General features: G+C 52.7%; 1 protein-coding gene across 2 annotated transcripts in view; it reads right to left on the bottom strand.

Moving 5' to 3' along the window:
* The window catches only part of CYFIP1 (cytoplasmic FMR1 interacting protein 1), a 64,430-nt gene that overhangs the window by 2,517 nt on the left and 39,623 nt on the right, over positions 1-22,290 (bottom strand). For both annotated transcript variants that reach the window (XM_066355409.1, XM_066355408.1), the window contains exons 23-30: positions 18,506-18,593; positions 11,508-11,651; positions 8,944-9,034; positions 6,611-6,741; positions 4,521-4,593; positions 3,991-4,085; positions 2,884-3,122; positions 1,913-2,060 (exon numbers count right to left, since the gene is read on the bottom strand). In XM_066355409.1, the coding sequence (XP_066211506.1) occupies positions 1,913-2,060; positions 2,884-3,122; positions 3,991-4,085; positions 4,521-4,593; positions 6,611-6,741; positions 8,944-9,034; positions 11,508-11,651; positions 18,506-18,593 (1,009 nt within the window). The remainder of the gene's footprint in view (positions 1-1,912; positions 2,061-2,883; positions 3,123-3,990; positions 4,086-4,520; positions 4,594-6,610; positions 6,742-8,943; positions 9,035-11,507; positions 11,652-18,505; positions 18,594-22,290) is intronic.

Genomic DNA, 22,290 nt, shown 5'->3' with positions numbered 1-22,290 from the left:
AGATGGCCCGGGCGCTGGGGATGGCTCCTTGGCCTCTGCCCCAGGCGCTAGAGTGGCTCTGGTCACCGCAGAGCGACGCCCCGGAGGGGCAGAGCATCGCCCCCTGGTGGGCAGAGCGTCGCCCCTGGTGGGCGTGCCAGGTGGATCCTGGTCGGGCGCATGCGGGAGTCTGTCTGACTGTCTCTCCCCGTTTCCAGCTTCAGAAAAAAAATAAGAAAAAAAAAAAAAAAAAGGAGAAACAGCAGATTGGACAGAGCTCAAGTGAACTCACGGACTGGACGTCTTCCAGGTCTCATCCAGAGAGGCGAGGGCATGAGGTGTGGGGGGCAGGGTGGCCCCTCAAAGACGGCCTCGTCCCCATCCCTACAACCTGGACATGCTGCTTTCCAAGGCTAAAGCGACTCTGTACATAAAGTCAAGCTAGACTTTAAAATAGGGAGAGGCCTTGGGTGGGTTGCTCAGTGGATAGAGCATCATCTCAGCATGCCGAGTTTGTGGGTTGAGTCCCTGGTCAGGGCACATATGAGGAATAACTGATGAGTGCAAAATTAATTGGAACAATGAGTTGATGCTTTTCCCTCCCTCTCAAATCAATGGGAAAACAAAAAACTTAAAAGTTAATTAACATTATAGAGAGAACACCCAAGATTATCCAGGTGGACAAAGTCTAATCATGAGCAGAAAACTTCCTCCAGTTGGGAGGCAAGGGAGATGCATCAAAAAGAGCTGGAAGTTGCCTGACCAGACGGTAGCGCAGTAGATAAAGCATCGGACTGGGATGCAGAAGAACCCAGGTTCGAGACCCCGAGGTTGCCAGCTTGAGCACGGGCTCATCTGGTTTGAGCAAAAGCTCACCAGCTTGGACCCAGGTCACTGGCTCGAGCAAGGGGCTACTCAGTCTGCTGAAGGCCTGCAGTCAAGGCACATATGAGAAAGCAATCAATGAACAACTAAGGTGTCGCAACGAAAAGCTGATAATTGATGCTTCTCATCTCTCTCCGTTCTTGTCTGTCTGTCTGTCCCTATCTATCTCTCTGTCTCCATAAATTAAAAAAAAAAAAAAAAAAAAAAAGAGCTGGAAGCACCACAGGGTCTTCACCCAGCTTGGCCAGAGGGGCCGTGTGCAAAGCACGAGAAGGGATGTGGGTCAGACAGCCACCAAGGAAATGGGAACCTGCATCCTCCAACTGAGAGCAACCAGGACCAGCCAACATCCTGCAAAAAGCCTAGCAGCAGATTCATCCCAGAGTCTCCAGAAGGGAGCACAGCCCCCCAGACACACTGTTTTTGGTCCTTGTGAGACTCAACAGAGGACCCAGCTGAGCCATTCTGTCCCCAGACCTCTGGCCTAGAGAACTGAGATGGCAAATGGCTCTTGTATAAAACCACTCGGTGGCGAATTGATTATAGCAGCCACAGAAACTAATAAAACGGGGAGGGGTAAGGAGACCAGGGATAAGAGGTCTAACATCCGTGCAAGCCAGGTCCCGAAAGACGACACTATTTAAAAGAGAAAATGGATGACTCTTTCCTAGAATTCAAAGAATCCATAAAAACAACACACACATACACAAAATTCTGCAAAACAGCCAACAATCACACTCTTGACTCTCACAAAGGAAGCCAAGAAACTGTTCCCAACAGGACAATAACCCGAAAATGTGGATCCTGTGGGGCTTGGAAATACGAGATAGGTATAAAGACCTTGAGAGGAGAATAAAAAAAATCGAATACTCTGGATTTCAGCCGCCAGACTGCAGTTCACTGCGGGAATGAAAAGTAAACCTCAGGCGGTGGCACCGGATGCACAGACACGAGCCAGGTCCCCAGAGAAAGAAGTTGTAATAAACAGAGAGCAAGCGTGTGTGTGTGTGTGGAATGGCCCCGGGGGAGCGATTTCCCTTCCACGCACCACGTTTTTGATGATCTCATCCTTGCCGTCGTGTTTCTGGACTTTGAGCAGGTGGTAGCAGAAGTCGAGGACGGCGAAGCGCCGCTGCTGCCCGAGGAGGACGATGATCATGCAGCCCGCCCAGTGCAGCCCGTCGCCGAAGCACTGCCTGCAGACGAGCCGCCGTGAGCCCAACGGCTGAGCGCTCAAGGCCACGTCCCTTCCCAGCACCAAGCCGTCTGCTGGGAACGGGCCACGACAGAGCACTGGGCTGCCCGGGGCGTGTCCCTGTCATCGGGGAGCACCTCTTGGGGGGGCACCCTATTTCCTAAGCTGGTTCTAGATCCCAGACCCTCCAGGAAGGACTTCATGAAGCTGTGTGGATCTATCTGGAGAAATACACACGGACAGTGTGCCTAAGTTTCCAGGGCTGACTCCCAGAAGCCGAGCCCCGAGTCACCTTCCTGCGCCCTCCAGTAGGAACCAGGCAGGGGCGCAGTGGACAGAGCGTCGGCCTGGGAGGCGGAGGACCCAAGTTCGAAAGTCTGAGGTCGCTGGCTTGAGCGTGGTCTCACCAGCTTGAATGTGGGCTCGCAGACTTGAGTGTGGGATCATAGCAGAGACATGACCCCATGGTCAGTGGCTTGAGCCCAAAGATCACTGGTCTGAACCCAAGGCTGCTGGCTTGACCCAGGGGTCCAAGGTTCGGCTGGAGCCCTCTCTCTGGTTAAGGTGCATATGAGAAAGCAATCAATGAACGAAGGTGCTGCAACTATGAGTTGATGCTTCTGCTCTCTCTCTCTTCCTACCTGTCTGTCCCTGTCTCTCTCACTAAAAAAATATAAATAAATTAAATAAAACCTGCCCCTCGCGTAGCTGTTTCAGAGCAAGCAGCTCGAGAAAACCTCCAGTCCGTTCTCAGTGGACTCTCCCTCCCGGGTGTGAACCTGGCGCCAGCCCCCACCTCCCTGCCCGCCCCCGAGCACACTTACTCGACCGTGAACTCGTGCGTCCCCACCGGGATGCAGTACACAAACTGCATGGCACTCCACAGCCTGTGGAACTCGACGCACTCGTCCACGTGCATGACCCCATTGCTGGGCAGGGGCCCGCGCCAGATCGGGTCGTCCAGGAAGGTCCGGATCCGGGTCAGGATGACCTCAAACATCGACAGTCCGCAGCAGAGCCGTTCCTTGGTCAGCAGGTCCCCCTCCCGGGCTATGGCTATTTGCTGTAGGAAGGACAGGAGGTTAGAGGGCCGTGGTGGGAGGCGGGGCTGCTGAAACCAAACTGCCTTCATTTTATTCCTGACTTCACTAGGAAATCATCTTAGCTGGCAGAAGAGGGATTTTAGAAATAGCAACCAAATAACTAAATCAGCTATTGCCTATATGTCTTATAAGAGGAAATACAATTCACAGTCAAGAACAACTGTTAAGTACAGCTGCTCTTTTTTTTTTGTATTTTTCTGAAGTTAGAAGCGGGGAGGCAGAGAGACAGACTCCTGCATGCACCTGACCAGGATCCACCCGGCATGCCCACCAGGGGGCGATGCTCTGCCCATCTGGGGCGTTACTCCATTGCAGCAGGAGCCATTCTAGCACCTAAGGTGGAGGCCATGGAGCTGTCCTCAGTGCCCGGGCCAACTTTGCTCCAATGGAGCCTTGGCTGCAGGAGGGGAAGAGAGAGAGAGGAAGGAGAAGAGGAAGGGTGGAGAAGCAGATGGGTGCTTCTCCTGTGTGCCCTGGCCGGGAATTGAACCCGGGACTTCCACAAGCTGGGCCGACGCTCTACCACTGAGCCAGCCGGCCAGGGCTGAGTACACCTATTCTTAACCAGAGTAATTTTTACCACTAGTAGACACGGGGAGCTGCACGCAGACATTTCTGGTTGTAGCTCATTCAAAATTCCCAACCACCATGTGACAAGGTCTTATTATGAACCCCACTGGAGACACTGGGCCTGAGTGGACCAGTCCAACCTCCCCGATGCCTCCGCGGATCGGGCCACACCCAGAGGCTGTGAGCCCAGCCCCACCCCGCCCATGGCCTGATGTGGACACCCCCGACAACAGCGACTGCCGGCCCAGGGTGTGTTACCTGAGGGGTCCCCAGTCTTTCGATCAGAGGGACCAGGTGCAGGGGGGCGTACTTGGACTCCAGTCTCTTCATCTTGGCATCGAGTCTCTCCCCCTCTGCAGGGGAAACACAGTATTTCACACTCTGTCTTACGTATAAAAAGGAAACCAACGTACGACTGTTCAGGTAACATGTTACACACAGACTCGTTTACAGAACTGCCTTGTGGGAGATTTTAATTCAGTGTGACAAGAAGTGCTTTTCTGTTCGATATTCACGTTTGAAAACCTACTGAAAATGCCATAATCAAAAGCAGAGAACAGGACAGTGAACCCTCTGCATGTTTTAACGTGCCCCTCGGGGTAGACGCCCCACTTCTAAGACATCATCACATCATTTCAGCCCTACCTAAATATTTTTAGTTTTCTGTGCAACTGAACTGTGTTACATGGCCAGTTTTCCCCGGTTACGGCCGAACCGCTGGCTTTCAGTTCCCCGGGGACACAGTTCAGCCCCCTGCGCCCCCACCCCCGCTGGAGGGACGAGCTCACCTTTCACGTGGACCCGCGGCAAGATGTTCTGAAAGGGAGCTGCGTGCAGCAGGTCGCAAACTTCTTCTAACGACTGGGACGAAGGCAGAGAAGCCCGTGTTAGGGAGTCCCCTCACAGCGCAGAGGGGCGGGAACCTGGGGTCACCAACGAGGCCCTGCTGACCCTGAGCAACACGGGTGTGAACCACACGGCCCACTCACATGCGGGCTTCTCCACTGAGAACCACTTGAAGGGTCAGCTCCACGTGGGGTAATCGGACTGGTTATCTGCAGATGCCCCACACACTGTGCAAGGGTCAGCTGTTCATCTCTGCCATTTAGCGCAAGATAAATAGTCTGAGCAGCACTGTGCACACAAACTGAGCACGCAGACCCTCTGGGGTGACTAAATTTTTAATTCCACTCTTATTTAATTTCTGATTAGATTTAAATAGACACGAGTGAAAACCAGTGTCCACGGATACTGATGCTATCTGCTAGAAGTGTCCGGGGGCACTCGCAGGACCCCTGTGAATGAACTGCCCACAGATACTGACCTTTTCTAAACTAGTGTTAGGAGGGCACCCACCCCTCACAAGAATGCCACAGCTCTGGGCCTGGCCGGGTTTCTAAGTGGGTTACAGCGTCATCCCGACACACCCAGGTGGCAAGTCCATCCCCGGTCAGGGCACAGACAAGAACCAACCAATAAATTCATAAATAAGTGGAACAGCAAATCGATGTTTCTCTCTGTCTCTCCCTTCCTCTCTCTCCAAAACCTATAAATAAATTGCTGGGGGGGAAAAAACAACTTTAAATGAAAATATAAAAGAGTATCTTCACGACCCCTAGGTTGGGCAGAACTTCTTTAAAAAGAAAATAAAAGTCCTGGCCGGTTGGCTCAGTGGTAGAGCGTCGGCCTGGCGTGCAGGAGTCCTGGGTCCGATTCCCGGCCAGGGCACACAGGAGAAGCGCCCATCTGTTTCTCCACCCCTCCCCATCTCCTTCCTCTCTGTCTCTCTCTTCTCCTGCAGCCGAGGCTCCATTGGAGCAAAGCTGGCCCAGGGACTGAGGATGGCTCTGTGGCCTCTGCCTCAGGTGCTGGAATGGCTCTGGTTGCAACAGAGCAACGCCCCAGATGGACAGAGCATTGCCTCCTGGTGGGCGTGCCGGGTGGATCCCGGTTGGGCACATGCAGGAGTCTGTCTGACTGCCTCCCTGTTTCCAACTTCAGAAAAATACAAAAAAAAAAAAAAGTGATAACCATTAAAATAAAAATAAAAAAGCCTACATTCTAGGAGTATTACTTTACCAAAAATCACCACTATCCGAGTGAGAAAACAAGCCAGAAAAATAGGGAGAAGTCTATGCAATAGGTGTACCACACGAAGAACTTCTGGACACAAGCTGTGGAAAATGGGCAAAAGACACAAATGGCGCATTTCACGGACAGAAAGCAACTAATGAAGATGCCCACCTCCTTAGTCATGAGGGACAGGTGAGTAAGTCTGAACATATGAGTCTGTTACTCTCACTGTGTTCTCCAAGTTACAGCTGTCAGCTGATGTGGTATACGAGGAACAGAGGGACCCTCCAAATGACACCACAGGGGGACAACCAGTGGAGAAGTGGGTGTGACTTCTTAGTGCTGGTGGTGGTGGTGCTGTCCACTGCGGTCAGCTTACAAGTAGAATAATTACAATTCAATGAAATTCAAGAGTCAGCCCCTCAGTCACACTGGCCACCGCCTCAAGCACTCTACAACCTCCGATATGGAACCCCGTCACTGCAGATGCGTCCCCTGGGCAGCTGTGCTATACTGCTACCTCTCTGTCACACACCTGAGGGTTTTGCCGTAGCAAAACGATGGAATAAACTGTTTACAACGCTCACTCAAGGAGGAAAACGTTCTCCAATGAACCCCTACGCGTTTTTGTTTTTTCAAGGGTGGGAAACAAATCCCAGTTCCAAGCAGTCACGAAGAAAAGGGGTGCTTTACGGCCCTTGCCCACCCCCGCCATGAAATAACCCCAATAGATGGAGCCTCTTCTGTCACCTGTGGGGGAGGCTGGGGCGGGGCGTGGCCAGAGCCAGGCTGGGTGGACACTCACCAGGCTCTGTTCGATGAGCAGGCAGAAGAGGATGGCGTTGCCCACTTCCCGGAGGTTCTGGAAGCACACTGTCTTCAGCTCTGCGTACTCCACGATGTCCTTCAGCTGGTGGTGGAAGAACTCCAGGATGCCTGGGGGGGAGGGTGGGGTGGGGCAGAGAGTGAGTGGCAGGGTTGGGGGGGGTGGGACACAGGAGGGAGCCAAACCCCGGCAAGAGAAAGCCTGCAGCTGACCACAAAACATTCTCTGACACTGCCGCCATGCCCGCCACAGAGAGGGCCACACGTCCTGGGTACCAGCATCTTCCCTGCTCTGGTGGTTTGTGGAACACCTGAGCCTTGGACCTCGGCTCCAAAACCTCCTTCTCCATCACACCCTCCATCTTCCGGGGAGGCGCCAATCACAAGGATAAATGAGAAAGACCAGACCGTCATCGCCTGCAGCTTATTTGGTAATATTTAAGATCCCTCCAGAGGCACCGACAGGAATGGACTGTCTGGTCAAGGACGCCTGCAAAAGGCCAGTCGCTCACGCCCTCCCCAGCAGTGGAACCGGTGTGCTTTCTCCCGCAGCGTCGAAGCAAGACGCCGCGCCTCCACCCCTGTCCCCCTGGCCTGGAGGCTCTGGACATTGCGAGAAGGCACGAACACATAGAAGGCATGCAGGACTGGGAAGAAAGCCGGTCTTCATTAACCTGAACTATACACATTCACTCGAACCCACGGACCCTGTGCAGGCCGTCAGGAAGCCACAAGCTGACTCCGGGATTGAGACGGTCACACGGAAGACCTACAACAGCCAAAAGCACCCCGAGAAGAACAAAGGTGTGGAGGTGTAAACCAGTTTCAGGCCCCGGGGGCCAGGCTGCAAAGACCTCACGCCTGGCCAGCCCGAGGCTGTCCCTTCCTCAGCAAGGTCCACGTGCCCTGCTCTGCCTGCCTCGTCCACCCCAGGCCTCAACATCGCCCCCCTGAGAACGCTGACCCTCTCAGGGGACGGGATGCTCCATCGTGTGTGTCAACCCACAACAGGCATGCGTGAACAGGGTAACACGGCTCCATCCACACGGTGGGACCCATGCTCTGGGGCTACGCCAGCCCTCTGTGCTAACGTGAAGTGGTAGGAATGACGAGTGCCTCCCCCCCGCCCCCAGTCCACAGGTCTGCCCCAGGCCAGGGCTGGATCTGGCCTAAATGGCTTTCCACGTCTCGTCACAATATGAGAACCACTATTATTATCCCAACCTCACTCCTCTACTTTCTTACAACGAACTGAAGTTGGACTCTGCTAAGTGAGGCCACACCAGTGGTCACCTCCCTTCACGGTGGCTGGATGGGTCCCCTCACCATCTCCTCTAACATTAACAGCTAGACCACCTGACTGCTCACTAAGCATCTCTCAGCAGGACCCAACTGCAGACCTAAGTTGCCTAAGCAGGCAGCTGTCCAGCTTCCAAGAAGTATTATTAGATAATAGAGGAAGGCAGTTCCATTAAAAGACAAGGGTTCCTGCCCTGGCCGGTTGGCTCAGCGGTAGAGCATCAGCTCAGCGTGTGGAAGTCCTGGGTTCAATTCCCGGCCAGGGCTCACTAAAGTGCCCATCTGCTTCTCTCTCTTTCCCTCTCTCCTTCCTCTTTGTCTCTCTCTTCCCCTCCTGCAGCCAAGGCTCCACTGTAGCAAAGTTGGCCCAAGCACCAAGGATGGCTCCATGGCCTCTGCCTCAGGTGCTAGAATGGCTCCAGTTGCAAAGGAGCCAACAGCCCAAATGGGCAGAGCATCGCCCCCTGGGGGGTATGCCAAGTGGATCCTGGTCGGGTGCTTGCGGGAGTCTGTCTGACTGCCTCCCCACTTCTCACTTCAGAAAAATACAAAAACAAACAAACAAACAAAAAAACCCAACAACGAGGGTTCCTGCAGGATGATTTTATCAGGATCCACACTGAGATCATTACGGCCGTTTATTTGGATAGCCCCAAGTCCGCTCTGGTCAGGCCTCAAGGGCCTGGCCACCTCAAGGGCATATTTGCCTGAGGGTCCTACATCAAGAAAGGCTCTCGATGGAGGGGACATCTGAGGGTCACTCCCCCTCCTGGGCACCCCAGCTGGACCAGTGAACCCAGCATCTGAGCTCGCTGCCCCCCCCCCCAGGTTGGTGACCGTCAAGGTCCCCGAGTTGTAGGGACCTGGGCACTTGCTTCTGGTTGGGCCCCGGCCTCCTCCTACCCGGAGAAAGCAGGTCGGGTTCCAATCAGAAATTCCCGACAGGCTTTCCTTTCCTGTGGCCCGAGGGCGGCTGGTGCTGCCCCCCCACCCCCGCGAGGCGCCCACACTCACCCGGGGACCCGTACTCGTGCCGGGGCAGGCGGCAGATCTTGGGCATGACCTCCATCAGCGTCTTCACGTACTGCAGGATGGTGCCTTGCAGCTGCGGGGGAGATGGGCTGGGTCAGCCGCCGGCCGCCTCCCTGTCCCAGAGGCCCTGAGCGGCCCACAGGGCGGGGGTCAGCCTTGTGAAAAGGGGTCCATCGGTAAAGCGCAGGGTCGTGAGCAGGACCGAGAATCCTCCTGGCTGGCCAGGGGCATCCCAAGCTCCACCAGGGTGACTTGGCACCGCTAAAGGCTCATTTTGACACACAACGCCCCTTGAGAGAGGCGCATGGCCGGGCTGATGACTGTGGGGGGTGGGCAGGGAGCTCTGAGGAGGGGATACCTTCCCCGGGAGGTGTCTGGATTCCACTGAGCTGGCAGCTGCTCCCACACTAGACCGGGTCACAGCCTGTGCACCAACCACCTTCCAAGGTACCACTCGTTATAGGACAGAGGCTCCCCCGCTGAGGGGGTCCTCCTGGCAGAACCTGCGTCGGTCAGGGGGTCCCAGCTCTGTCACACGACCCAACTCTTCTGCATTCTAGTTGATATTTTTGACCCTGATCTACGGTGGTAGGTTTCTGTCCCCTTCTTAGAATTCTGTCAGTGTCGGCACGAACAATTGTCTTCCTCTGAAGGGTTGGCTACTTTAAAACTACACGGCCAGAAACCCAGCTTCCAGCTTCTCTTGATTAGTTTGGTAGGTCAGGGGAGAGACACCAAAGCCTGTAATTTGGCCATAAAGGATTTTAAAATAAAAAAAAATGGCCTGACCAGGCGGTGGCGCAGTGGATAGAGCATCGGACTGGGATGCAGAGGACCCAGGTTCGAGACCCCGAGGTTGCCAGCTTGAGTGAGGGCTCATCTGGTTTGAGCAAAAGCTCACCAACTTGGACCCAAGGTTGCTGGCTTGAGCAAGGGGTTACTCAGTCTGCTGAGGGTCCACAGTCAAGGCATATATATGGGAAGGTGGTCAGGTATCGCAACGCGCAACGAAAAACTAATGATTGATGCTTCTCATCTCTCCGTTCCTGTCTGTCCCTGTCTATTCCTCTCTCTCTCTGTCTCTGTAAAAAAAAACACACACACACACAAAAAAAACCCACAAACTCAAGCCCAGAAAGACAATTAAAAAATGAAAGAGAGTCACAATTAAGATTCCTTCAAGTTCTTTCTCAGTTATACAAGAGAAACACATGACACACAGAAAACTAAATTGCCTGACCTGTGGTGGCGCAGTGGATCAAGTGTTGACCTGGAATGCTGAGGTCTCCAGTTCGAAACCCTGGGCTTGTCTGGTCAAGGCACATACAGGACGCAAGAACTATGCGTTGATGCTTCCAGCTTCTCCTCCCACCCCCCACCTTCTCTCTCTTGCCTCTCTCTAAAAATCAATGAATAAAATCTAAAAGAAGAAAACTAAATCCACAAGAGCCAATAAATATCATTCCTCCTTTCTTCCCCTTTTCAGAAGGACCATTTTTTTTTTTTTTTACAGAGTCAGAGAAAGGGACAGATACGGACAGACAGACAGGAAGGGAGAGAGATGAGAACCATCAATTCTTCGTTGCAGCATCTTAGTTGTTCACTGATTGCTTTCTCACATGTGCCTTGACCTGGGGGATACAGCAGAGCCAAGTGACCCCTTGCTCAAGCCAGCGACTTTAGGCTTCAATCCAGCGACCCTGCACTCAAGTCAGCAACCTCAGGGCTTCGAACCTGGGTCCTCTGCACCCCAGGCCAATGCTCTATCCACTGCGCCACCGCCTGGTCAGGCTGTCTTCCATCTTGAGAGCACTATTTTCTCTACCAGTCTCAGGCAATGCAATGGTCCTTTATACCAGGGTGTAGGGGACAGTACTTTTGCATATAAAGGGAACTATTCTCTTACAAGGAAGGCCATATGTGGGTACACACCTTTTTCTATGAATTAGTTTAAATAACATATATTCATTCTTTTGAATTATGAAAGATGGGGGAGAACCTGTCCAGGTAGCTCACTAGGTTAGAGCATCGTCCTGAAATGCTGAGGTTGGGGGTTCAATCCCTGGTTAGGGCACATACAAGAATCAACCAATGAATAGCATAAATAAGTGGGACAACAGATGAATGTTTCTATCTCTCTCTCTCTCTCTGTCTCTCTCCCTTCCTCTTTCTAAAAATCAATATAAGAAAATAAAAAAGAAAAGGGAGGGAGGGAGGAAGAAAGAAGAGGGAGGGAGGGAGGGAGGGAGGGAGGAAGGGAGGGAGGAAGGGAGGGAGGGAGGGAGGGAGAAAGGGAGGAAAAAACCTGACCCTGAGATTGGCGTCTGGCGGGGCAGGAGGGGGGGCGGGCACTCCTGTGGGACCGAAGCCCTCAACCTGCGGGATCTGGCGCCATCTGGCCAGACAGTGTCAGACTGAGCTGAATGACAGGACACCCGGCCGGCGACAGAGAACTGCTTGGCGGAGTGGGTGGAGAACCGCTGCCCACATCAGAGCTGGAGGCGGAACCCTTCACAAAGCGCAGGAAGTACATCGAGGCGACGCACCAGGCTCTTGACGACCTTCAGCAGCTCCTCCATGACGACTGCGATGCCCTGGTATCCGAGCAGCCGGCAGATGACCTGGAAGTGTGGGGGCCCCACGAAGTTCCGGTAGCTGCTGTAGATGCTCGAGTAGGCCAGGTTCAGAGCCTGGGGGACAGAGGATACGCACACGTCAGACCTCCAAAGGTGACAGGGTGGCCCCTATGCACGCAAGAAGATGAAGGGTCAGCGCGGAAAGGTTCATTCAACACACAGCACCCTTAGGTGTGGCGCGGGAGGTTACCCACGAACCAGTCAGGCTGCCCTTACTGGCAGGGATGTGTTCAACCTAAGGATATGAACAGCAAGCTTGCTAAAATAGGAGAAAAAAATTGGTTTATCAACATTTATTAAAATACCCATTTTTCAAATGCCATTTCAAGGTCCTGAAATGAAAAGTGAACACATCCTAGTACTTCAATGCTGCAACGGAGCTGGCCCCTAGGCCCCTGGGGACACCCCGAGGACAGACCTTAGTGGGGCAGTGGAGCTGCCTTCTGGGGATCACTAGGCTGGTGACAAATCTGGGGATCACTAGGCTGGTGACAAAGGTGTTCAGGATGGTTTTCTACAACTTGGAGAGGGTCTCCAAGTTGTCTAAGCACATGAGTGCACACAGCCAGGAAGCATCCATGCTATGCATTTGCCTCTCAACACGTCTTTACCTGCACCCCACAAATTTTGATATATTTGCATTTGCACAGTTCAATGTCATTTTAAAAATTTCCCTTCAGGTCCTGGCCTGTTGGCTCAGGGGTCGAGCATCAGCCCAGCATGTGGATGTACCAGGTTTGATTCCCAGTCTAGGGCACACAGGAGAAGCAGATGGGCACTTCTCCTGTGTGCCCTGGCCGGGAATCGAACCCAGGACTCCTGCACGCCAGGCCGACGCTCTACCACTGAGCCAACCGGCCATGGCTTACTTATTCTATTGATCACTAATGGAGAAGGATGAGTTCCCTAACTGTAATTGTGGACTTGTTCATTTCTCCTTTCACTTAGGTTAGTTTTCACTTCAAGTATTTTGAAAGTCTGTGGTTTGCTGCATAACCATTTTGGAACGCTCTATTTTCTTGGTGGCTAAACCTCTTTTGTCCTTATTAAATATGCCTGGTAATATTCTTTGCTCTGAAACCTAATTTATCTTATGTCAATACAGTTGCTCCTGCTTTCTTCTGATTCTTGTCTGTATGATATATCTGTTTCCATTCTTTTCCTTTCAACCTATCTAGATCATTCCTTTGAAACAAGTTTCTTGTATACTCATGTTTCCCAGTCCTCTCTGCCAATCTCTGGCTTCTAACTGCACCAAGACCAGTTACAGTTAAAACATTTATACAACCTGACCAGGTGGTGGCGCAGTGGATAGAGCGTCGGACTGGGATGCCGAGGACCCAGGTTCGAGACCCTGAGGTCGCCTGCTTGAGTGCAGGCTCATCTGGTTTGAACAAGGCTCACCAGCTTGAGCCCAGGTCGCTGGCTCGAGCAAGGAGTTACTCGGTCTGCTGAAGGCGCACGGTCAAGGCACATATGAGGAAGCAATCAATGAACAATTAAGGTGTTGCAATGCGCAATGAGAAACTAATGATTGATGCTTCTCATCTCTCCATTCCTGTCTGTCTATCCCTTCTATCCCTCTCTCTGACTCTCTTACCTCTGTAAAAAAAAACAAAAACAACCCCCCTCCCACATTTATACATAAAATAATGACTGATATTTAAAATCCTGCTTGAACTGTAAGAAGAACAGCAACACAAACGTAACATCTCAAGCCCGACCAGGTGGTGGCGCAGTGGATAGAGCGTGGGACTGGGACGCAGAGGACCCAGGTTCGAAACACCGAGGTCGCCAGCTTGAGCGCAGGCTCATCTGGTTTGAGCAAGGCTCACCAGCTTGAGCCCAAGGTTGCTGGCTCGAGCAAGGGGTCACTGAAGCCCCCTGGTCAAGGCACATATGAGAAAGCAATCAATGAACAACTAAGGAGCTGCAACAAAGAATTGATGCTTCTCATCTCTCTCCCTTCTTGTCTGTCTGTCCCTATCTGTCCCTCTCTCTCTGTCACACAAAAAAATAAAGGAACCATCCCAGCCAACTTCTAAAACAGATGTCCGAGTGCCTGTGCCCTTGTGGTTCACAGATGTGAATCCCGGGTCCCTCGGGACTGTAGGTGGGCATGGGTGGGCTCACTGCTGTGTCATTCAAGAAGCTGAATCCCAGCTGCCTCCCTGCGTTCCCGGTGGAAAATCACGCAGAGTGAAAAAAAACTTTCATAACCTTTACTACCAAGATGGACACAGATGCCTCCGGACAGCAGGATAGACAGAACAGAGTGGGTGAGGAACCTCAGAAATCTACCCCTCGGGCTGGTGAGACACCCCCACCCTCATAGAGGCTGTGCGGAACTGGAGTCAATCACCAGCACCCACCTCCCCTCAATGGCCAGGCTTGCTGACTCCGGACCATCCTCTGGGACGCCAGGGCAGGGAGGAAGTGGACAGAGAATGGGAGAACCAGCTCAGTTCTCAGTTCCTCCTTCCCACAGACTTCCCTTTTCACCAGTGTCATAAAAATGTACTTGTGTGCTCCTCCCTAAGAGAAGGATTCAAACTTTCCAAGTCCAGATGTGTTCACTGCCAATCTTTTACAGGGACCCAAGAAATGTCTATCTTCCTCGCCAAACTCTCCAGTACTCTCTGCTAACATGACATAAAACTTCTTTCGTGCCAAGGGGGATAAAACGCTACATTTTAGTGCCAGAAAGAGGGCATTAGACCATTTATTCTGATCCTTTTAAAAAAAAAAACAAAAACAAGCCCTGGCCAGTTGGCTCAGTGGTAGAACGTCAGCCTGGCGTGCAGGAGTCCCGGGTTTGATTCCCGGCCAGGGCACACAGGAGAAGCACCCATCTGCTTCTCCACCCCTCCCCCTCTCCTTCCTCTCTCTCTCTCTTCCCCTCCCACAGCCGAGGCTCCATTGGAGCAAAGTTGGCCCGGGCGCTGAGGATGGCTCCATGGCCTCTGCCTCAGGCGCTAGAATGGCTCTGGTTGCAACAGAGTGAAACCCCAGATGGGCAGAGCATCGCCCCTGGTGGGCATGCCGGGTGGATCCCGGTCGGGCGCATGCGGGAGTCTGTCCAACTGCCTCCCCGTTTCCAACTTCAGAAAAAATACAAAAAAATCCACAAATGATCCACCTCACACCCTTTCTGACAGGTGGAAGAGGTGGGTGAAGTACACCAGCCTGAACTGTATGTAGCACCTGCCCATTTCCAAGGTATAAACGCTCCCAACACGGCCCAGTTCAAGCTGCCACCTATAATGAGAACAAGGCAAGCAACTGCGAGGGTAGAAATGAACGGTTTGCACTCTAGGGAACAGAGGATTGAGAAAGAATGGGATGTCTCAGGTCCAACTGCCCTGGCCCTGGCCAGGTAACTCAGTGGGTTAGAGCATCATCCCGATATGCCAAGGTTGTGGGTTCGATGCCCAGTCAGGGCACATACAAGAATCAACCACTGAATGCATAAATAAGTGGAACAACACAATGATGCTTTTTTCTCTCCGTCCCCTCTCTTTAAAATCAATTTTTTAAAAAGTGCGCCGATGCAGGCCATGTGAAATGGTAGTCCCCTAGCTCTGACCCATGCCCTGGCCTTGATTGTTCTAAGTTTTCAATTGCTTCCAGAGTCACTCGACCAGCAGCTCAGGGAGCACAAGAATGGGTTTTTCTCGAGGTCCACAGAGTGTGGGTGTCACCTGGGTGTGGGGAAAAGGCAGTGCCTGTTAACTGCCCAGGTCATGTGTCCCACGGCTGGCAAGCGTCTCCTGTCTGAGCCAAGAGCCTTTGTCTCGCACCTCGCTTCTCAGAAGCAGGTGTCTCTGAGGACCCCTCTGCATGTGAGACATCTTCAGCCCAGTGGGAGGAAGGCAAAGGGCAGTGGCGTGAAGCCCCCTGCCTGCAGCTGACCTGCTTTGGGGCTCTTGTCCGCCCCGCCACTCTTGCTGGCAAAGCCCCCCAAATCTGCCAGGCCGCCCCTCCCCATCCAGCCCAGGCCCTCCCCACCAGGCACCCATCCACGCCCCAGTGCCCCGCTTCCTGCCGCACCACAAAGACCGGCACCGCCCGAGTAGTGACCTCTCGGGGAGCTGCTCCAGCTGAGCCTCCAGACTGTGACTGCAGCCAGACACAGGTACAGGAATGACCGCATGCTAAAAAAGCGACAGTCTCAGAAAGGGCGGGTGGCCAATGTCGCCTTCTTCACAGCTGGTCTTCGTCAGAGTCGCCAAAACCCTGACCCAAACTGCCGGGAGCAGCCTGGCATCCTGCATCCCCACGGCGAGGTCAGCAGCATCCCGTGCAGGCAGAGCCCAGGGATGGGCAGTGGACCCAGGCCCCAGGGACTCAGGCCTCTTCCCTACTTCCACCCTGTGACTTCCAAACATGGCTCCTCCATTGACCAACTGCCCAAAACCCAAGGAAGACCGCTGGGTCCTCCCTTTCCTTCCCCCTCCACGTCGAGGTCACCAGCAAGTCCACTCAAGTCTCATCCAAAACACAACTCAATCTGTCTATTGCCCCCCATCTCCGTCAACGTCACGTGGTTGGTCCAAGCCAGCATGGCCACCCTGGGCTCAGGGAACACCCTTTCCACTGAGTGTCATTCTCTGCTCACTCCCTGACCCCCTTCAGACCTTGGCACCCGGATCCAGGGGTCTCAACTCCCCAGCCTGTCCGCCGGCCCCCGGTCTCCCCCGCAGGCTGTAGCATCCAGATCCCCCTGGAGTGGGGCCGCCCCCGGAAGCCACTCAAGGCTCCGTGACAACAGTCCCTTGCCATGTCCCTAGGACTGCAGCCTCTCACAAGGACGCCACGATCCCCCTCCCCCCACACACACACACACACTCACACACACACACCAGCCCCCAAGTGTGGCAGAAGGAAACCGCGTCACTCTCAGCTCAAAATCCCACATCTCCTCGCACAACACAGGCCGCATCTGTGTCTGCCGACGCTGGTTCCCCGTTCCGGCCAAACATCCCTCCTCTTAACACCCAGCCGGTCCCGCCGACCGGCATCCTTTCTTCCCCGGATGACAGGTGGACAACTTTCAACGGCCGCACTCCCTCATCAGGTGTGGGGACGCCGTGACCAAGTCACCCAGGTGGCCCAAGGGCCCGTGCACCAGAGGCACCAGGCTGCTGAGGACACGGAGAGCTGAGGAGGCAGGCGGGAGGGAGAGAGGGGGAGAGTCCCAGCCTGCAGAGCAGCCCTTTCAGGTCACTATGCGAACCGGCTCAGTTCTGTGCCTTCCAGAAGGATGTCCTGCCCAGACCCCAGCCCTGCGCTTCCCACCACGGAGCCGAGGCCCGGAAGGCCGCCGGATGCGGGTGGGCAGAGGGCCTGGTCCCCCACGCCCCGCCCCACGTGGTCCACAGGTGACACCGCATCAGGGGGAACAACTCAGAAACCAGGTAGAAGATTGCAGACATGCCACACACAGAACTTCAGAAGAGGAAGCCCCGTGTCAGACCCGCCCCCCCAAGGAAAACGCCTTGAACCTCCCGGGTTCTTCTCTATGAGTGGGCGTAGCTTTGTGTCCTTACGACCATTCTGTCTGGGGTTTTTTAACTCAATAAAAGATAGCTCCCCACCAATCCATCAGTCAATCGATCATAAAATAAAAGAAATAAAATAAAACAAAATAAAATGTGGGTCCCATGGCCTGTCACTAGATCAACGCGATCGTCTGTCATGACTTTTATTGGACGACTCAGTCCCTCCAGTGTTCTGGGTGTCTAATGAAAGTGCTTCTGCGATTTACTTCCTTAGGGTCCAGCTTCCTGTGAGAATGTGTAACTGCTATACGCGTGGTCTGATACCCAAACCCATGTGCCCCCCCCCCCCGCCGGCACACCTGCGGGGGCACGTACTCGGGGTCACTCCAATGTGCCCCCCCCCACCGGCACACCTGCGGGGCACGTACTCGGGGTCACTCCACAGAACCGTCTCTGACAGGACAGGCCGGTGATCCTTCCCACTGACCCTCACATCATCTCCGTGAGTGGGGAGGCTGGCTGGCTATTTCTACTTGTTTTCTTTCTCACCACATCGTGGGGAGACGGCTGTGCATTGTGTGTTTCCTGTCAGTCACAGTTTGTCTGTTTATCGTTACTTTGGACGAGGGCTTTAAATACGGGGCGGGGGGGAGGGGTCGACGTCGGTCGACGGGTGGGAGGGACATGAAACACAGGAGTTTCCTCTTGTGCTACTGTTTGTCAATTAGCGTACTTCCCATACGGACAACTGGACACCAACGTTGGCCCTTCGCCGTATAACAACACTAACCCTTAGTAATCCGGCCCTGCCCCCTCGGCCCAGACACCTGTCTTATCTCACTTGACAGCAGCGTCCTACGGTTTTTTCTGCCTTGCCATTTCCGGGTGTCACTTGGGATAAAGGCTGCCGTGGAAACTCTCTCCCAGACGTGCCCCTGAGCCTCTTTCCAGACACTTTCCTGGCTTTATTTTTTTTTAACCTTCAACTTTGACAAAGCCCTGGCCGGATAGCTCGGTTGGTTACGTTAGAGCATCATCCTGAAAGTCAGAGGTTGCTGGTTCAATCCCCGGTCAGGGCACCTACAGGAACAGCTCCATGTTCCTGTTTCTCTCTCTCTTCCTCCTTCTCTTTCTAAAATCAGTAAGATACACATTACAATAAAGAAATAAACCTGCCAAAAATCTCATATTTTAGTGCCAGCAGTGAAGCCGGCACCAGCCAAACACCATCCCATGGCCAGAGGGCTGTCCCAATAGTATATCCCTTTTCAGAAAACAGTAACATCTTTGGATACATGATGTGACATGTTTATGTTATCGTCACCAAACTGGTTCAAACTGAACTTCAAAACCGGTTTTGCTGTGAGCTGAAAAGTCAAAACACAGACATCACACCAGAAAGCCTACCTTGGATCCGTGCAAATACTGGGGTTGTGCGTTAGGCTGTTTGTCTCTTTGAAATTCCTGAGAAAATGGTAACACTGTCCGGACAAATCTAAATAAGAACAAAAACAAAAAATGTAACAATTCTCTAAAATTCAGAACTTTCCCATTACCTGTCAGTTCAATGTTCCTCCCAGTTAACTGAAATCACCACACAGAAAAACTCAAGCAAGTAAACAAACAAAGTGACTACGAATGAGATACTCTGAAGTCAATGTACCCAAAGTTCACAAAGAACACCAGGGAACCCTGTAAACTCAGTCTCTAAACCCAGGGAGACAGCCTGGTCCATTGGCACAGAACTGTTTAAGACCAAATTCAACCCCTAGACATGTGGCGACGACCAGCACTTGGCCTTCCTGGGCCTCTGGACACAGCAGTGGTTAACGAGGACCAGTCAGAAAGGCCGATGTGGACAGTGATGTCAGTTACTCAGAGCAAACAGGCAAAGTAAGCAAACCACGTTATAACCACGTACGCTTAGCCAAGAGACTGAGGCTTGAGAATGGATTTGGAGCCACTGGGAATCAGATGCTTGGATTTAAATATTTTTAACTGACTTCAGCAGGAGAGAAAAGGGGAGAGAGAGAGAGAATAGAACACCGATTTGTTGTTCCACTCATTCATGCACTTCGTTGGTTGATTCTTTTGTATGTGCCCTGAACAGGGATCGAACCTGCAACCTTAGCACGTCGGGACAATGCTCCAATCAACCGACCTACCCAGCCAGGACCAAATGCTCAGATTTATAAGCATAAACATCAAACTCAGTTCACCCTTTTCAAACCAGACGGGTGATCTTAAACACATAAAATTTTTGTAGAGGAGCATAATAAGGAGAAAACACTTGGACTTGCTAATAATTAAATTCTAAGAAACCGATGAACACAAGTTGTACTTTAATAAATAAAAAAGGATTCAGCCTGACTGGGCGGTGGCACAGTGGATAGATCATCAGACTGGGACACGGAAGACCCAGGTGAGACCCCGAGGTCGCCAGCTCGAGCGCGGGCTCATCTGGTTTGAGCAGAGCTCACCAGCTTGAGCCCAAGGTCACTGGCTTGAGCAAGGGGTCACTTGCTCTGCTGTAGCCCCCCCCCCCCCCAGTCAAGGCACATATGAGAAATCAATGAATGAACAACTAAGGAACCGCAACAGAGAATTGATGTTTCTCATCTCCCTCCCTTCCTGTCTGTCTGTCCCTATCTGTCCCTCTCTCTGACTCTGTCTCTGCCACAAAACAGAAAAAGGACTCAATGGTCAAGGAACCGCCAGTGCATAAAACAAACATGCACGTCTGAGGGGAGACCATCGGCCTGCGGAGCCGAGTGCCTTTACCCATAAACACGCTGTCGAGTGTCTGGACTTTGTTACTCTACTTTAAAGAGTATTGAGTTTTGCTTTTTTTTTTGGGGGGGGGGGCAGGCCATTAGAATCTGTTTGCAAGTCAGCAGATCCTTTCATGAACTCTCAGGGTGGCACCAGTCACTACCCCGAGGATGGCAGTGCCAAGGCAGCATCGTCCTAATCTGTCGAATGCCTGGGTGCTCTGAGAGGCTTCTGCACTCTCGCGAACAGAGCCTCACAGGCCTCCCGGCTCCGGGTCGGAGTCTACGGCTCCCTGGCAGTCAGCTCACCCTCGTCTGCTCTTAAGGAGTTCCACCCAACGTGTGCAGAGTAACGTTCGAGCAAAGACAGAAGGGCCCCCGGGCGGGTTTCGGAGCCGTTTCTCCATTCTCCCGCAACGGCCCTGCAAATTCCTCTGTCTCAGCTGCTTGAGCTTCCTGTCTGTCTCCTCCACTCGGCAAGACATCCACGCTGTACCCCACGCCCTCCCTCAAAATCACTTCCCGGCAAAAAGCCAGGGGAGTCCCTGGGCTCCCCCCTTCTCTGTTCCTTTTTTCCTCGGGGAACGGCCACTGTCAGAGAATAGCTGTTCTATGAATCCTGTCCAGGTTTCCACTTGTTTAAGGCAAAAAAAACCCCACAAAATCCAAACCCTGTCACTCCGTTATCCCCAATAACTCTGAACGAAAAAAGACGGTATCTTGACTTTATCTAGTCTCAGTCTAATTTAGACAAAAATGTTGGGAAAATAGAACACTGAACTCGAGTTCTTCAGTTTGCTTCACCATGGTAAGGACGAGTAAATCTGAAACAACTCTCCTCGTGTTTTCTGGAATTAAACAAATGAGCCGATAAATTAGGAGAAACGAAACCAGGGTCCTCCGTGTAAAAGGAAGTTACAGGAACGGGAAGGAAGAAGGCATGAATGAACCCCGTGGACTGGAATCGAAGATGTTGGCAAGTTCACGGCTTTGATACCCAAGCAGCTACCAAGAGGCAGTTGCGTGTGCTCACACATTACGAGTCTGCGTCCCCTTAAAGAGAGAATCAGACATCTTATCGCCAGGACCTCAGGAGGCGACTTATTCGGAAACAGGGTGGTCTGCAGACGCAGTTAGTTCAGATGAGGTCTGGGTGGTGTGTGTGTGGGGGGTGGCCCCTTAAAACCAAGATGACTCCTGTCCTTCCTAAGAGGAGAGAGGACCACTAGCAGAGCTAAGAAAAGCTGCTCAGCCTCCCACACGGACGCACACTCACCCTATATACTCACCCTCACATGTACTCACTCTCCCACACGGATGCACACTCACCCTATATACTCACCCTCACATGTACTCACTCTCCCACACGGACGCACACTCACCCTATATACTCACCCTCACATGTACTCACTCTCCCACACGGATGCACACTCACCCTATATACTCACCCTCACATGTACTCACTCTCCCACACGGATGCACACTCACCCTATATACTCACCCTCACATGTACTCACTCTCCCACACGGACGCACACTCACCCTATATACTCACCCTCACATGTACTCACTCTCCCACACAGATGCACACTCACCCTATATACTCACCCTCACATGTACTCACTCTCCCACACGGACGCACACTCACCCTATATACTCACCCTCACATGTACTCACTCTCCCACACGGATGCACACTCACCCTATATACTCACCCTCACATGTACTCACTCTCCCACATGGACGCACACTCACCCTATATACTCACCCTCACATGTACTCACTCTCCCACACGGACGCACACTCACCTTATATACTCACCCTCACATGTACTCACTCTCCCACACGGACGCACACTCACCCTATATACTCACCCTCACATGTACTCACTCTCCCACACGGATGCACACTCACCCTATATACTCACCCTCACATGTACTCACTCTCCCACACGGATGCACACTCACCCTATATACTCACCCTCACATGTACTCACTCTCCCACACGGATGCACACTCACCCTCACATGTACTCACTCTCCCACATGGATGCACACTCACCCTATATACTCACCCTCACATGTACTTACTCTCCCACATGGATGCACACTCACGCTTATATACTCACCCTCACATGTACTCACTCTCCCATTCACCCTCCCCTACCCTGATACACACTCACTCTTGCACACTCACCCTCTCCCATACTCACATGTACTCACTCTCGCACACTTACCCTCTCCCAGACACTCACTTACACACACCCTCTCCCAAACTCATATCCTCTCCCACATTCACCCTCCCCCGTACTAACACATTCACCCTCTCCCACAGACACAGTCACTCTTGCACACTCACCCACTCCCATACTCAAATGACACACACCTTCATTCACATCCACCCATTCACTCCCACTCACACAAC

This window comes from Saccopteryx leptura, chromosome 13 (assembly GCF_036850995.1).
Source record: "Saccopteryx leptura isolate mSacLep1 chromosome 13, mSacLep1_pri_phased_curated, whole genome shotgun sequence".
Taxonomy (NCBI): domain Eukaryota; kingdom Metazoa; phylum Chordata; class Mammalia; order Chiroptera; family Emballonuridae; genus Saccopteryx; species Saccopteryx leptura.
Note: the sequence above shows the minus strand (reverse complement) of the source record. Positions and strands in the feature narration are given on the sequence as shown.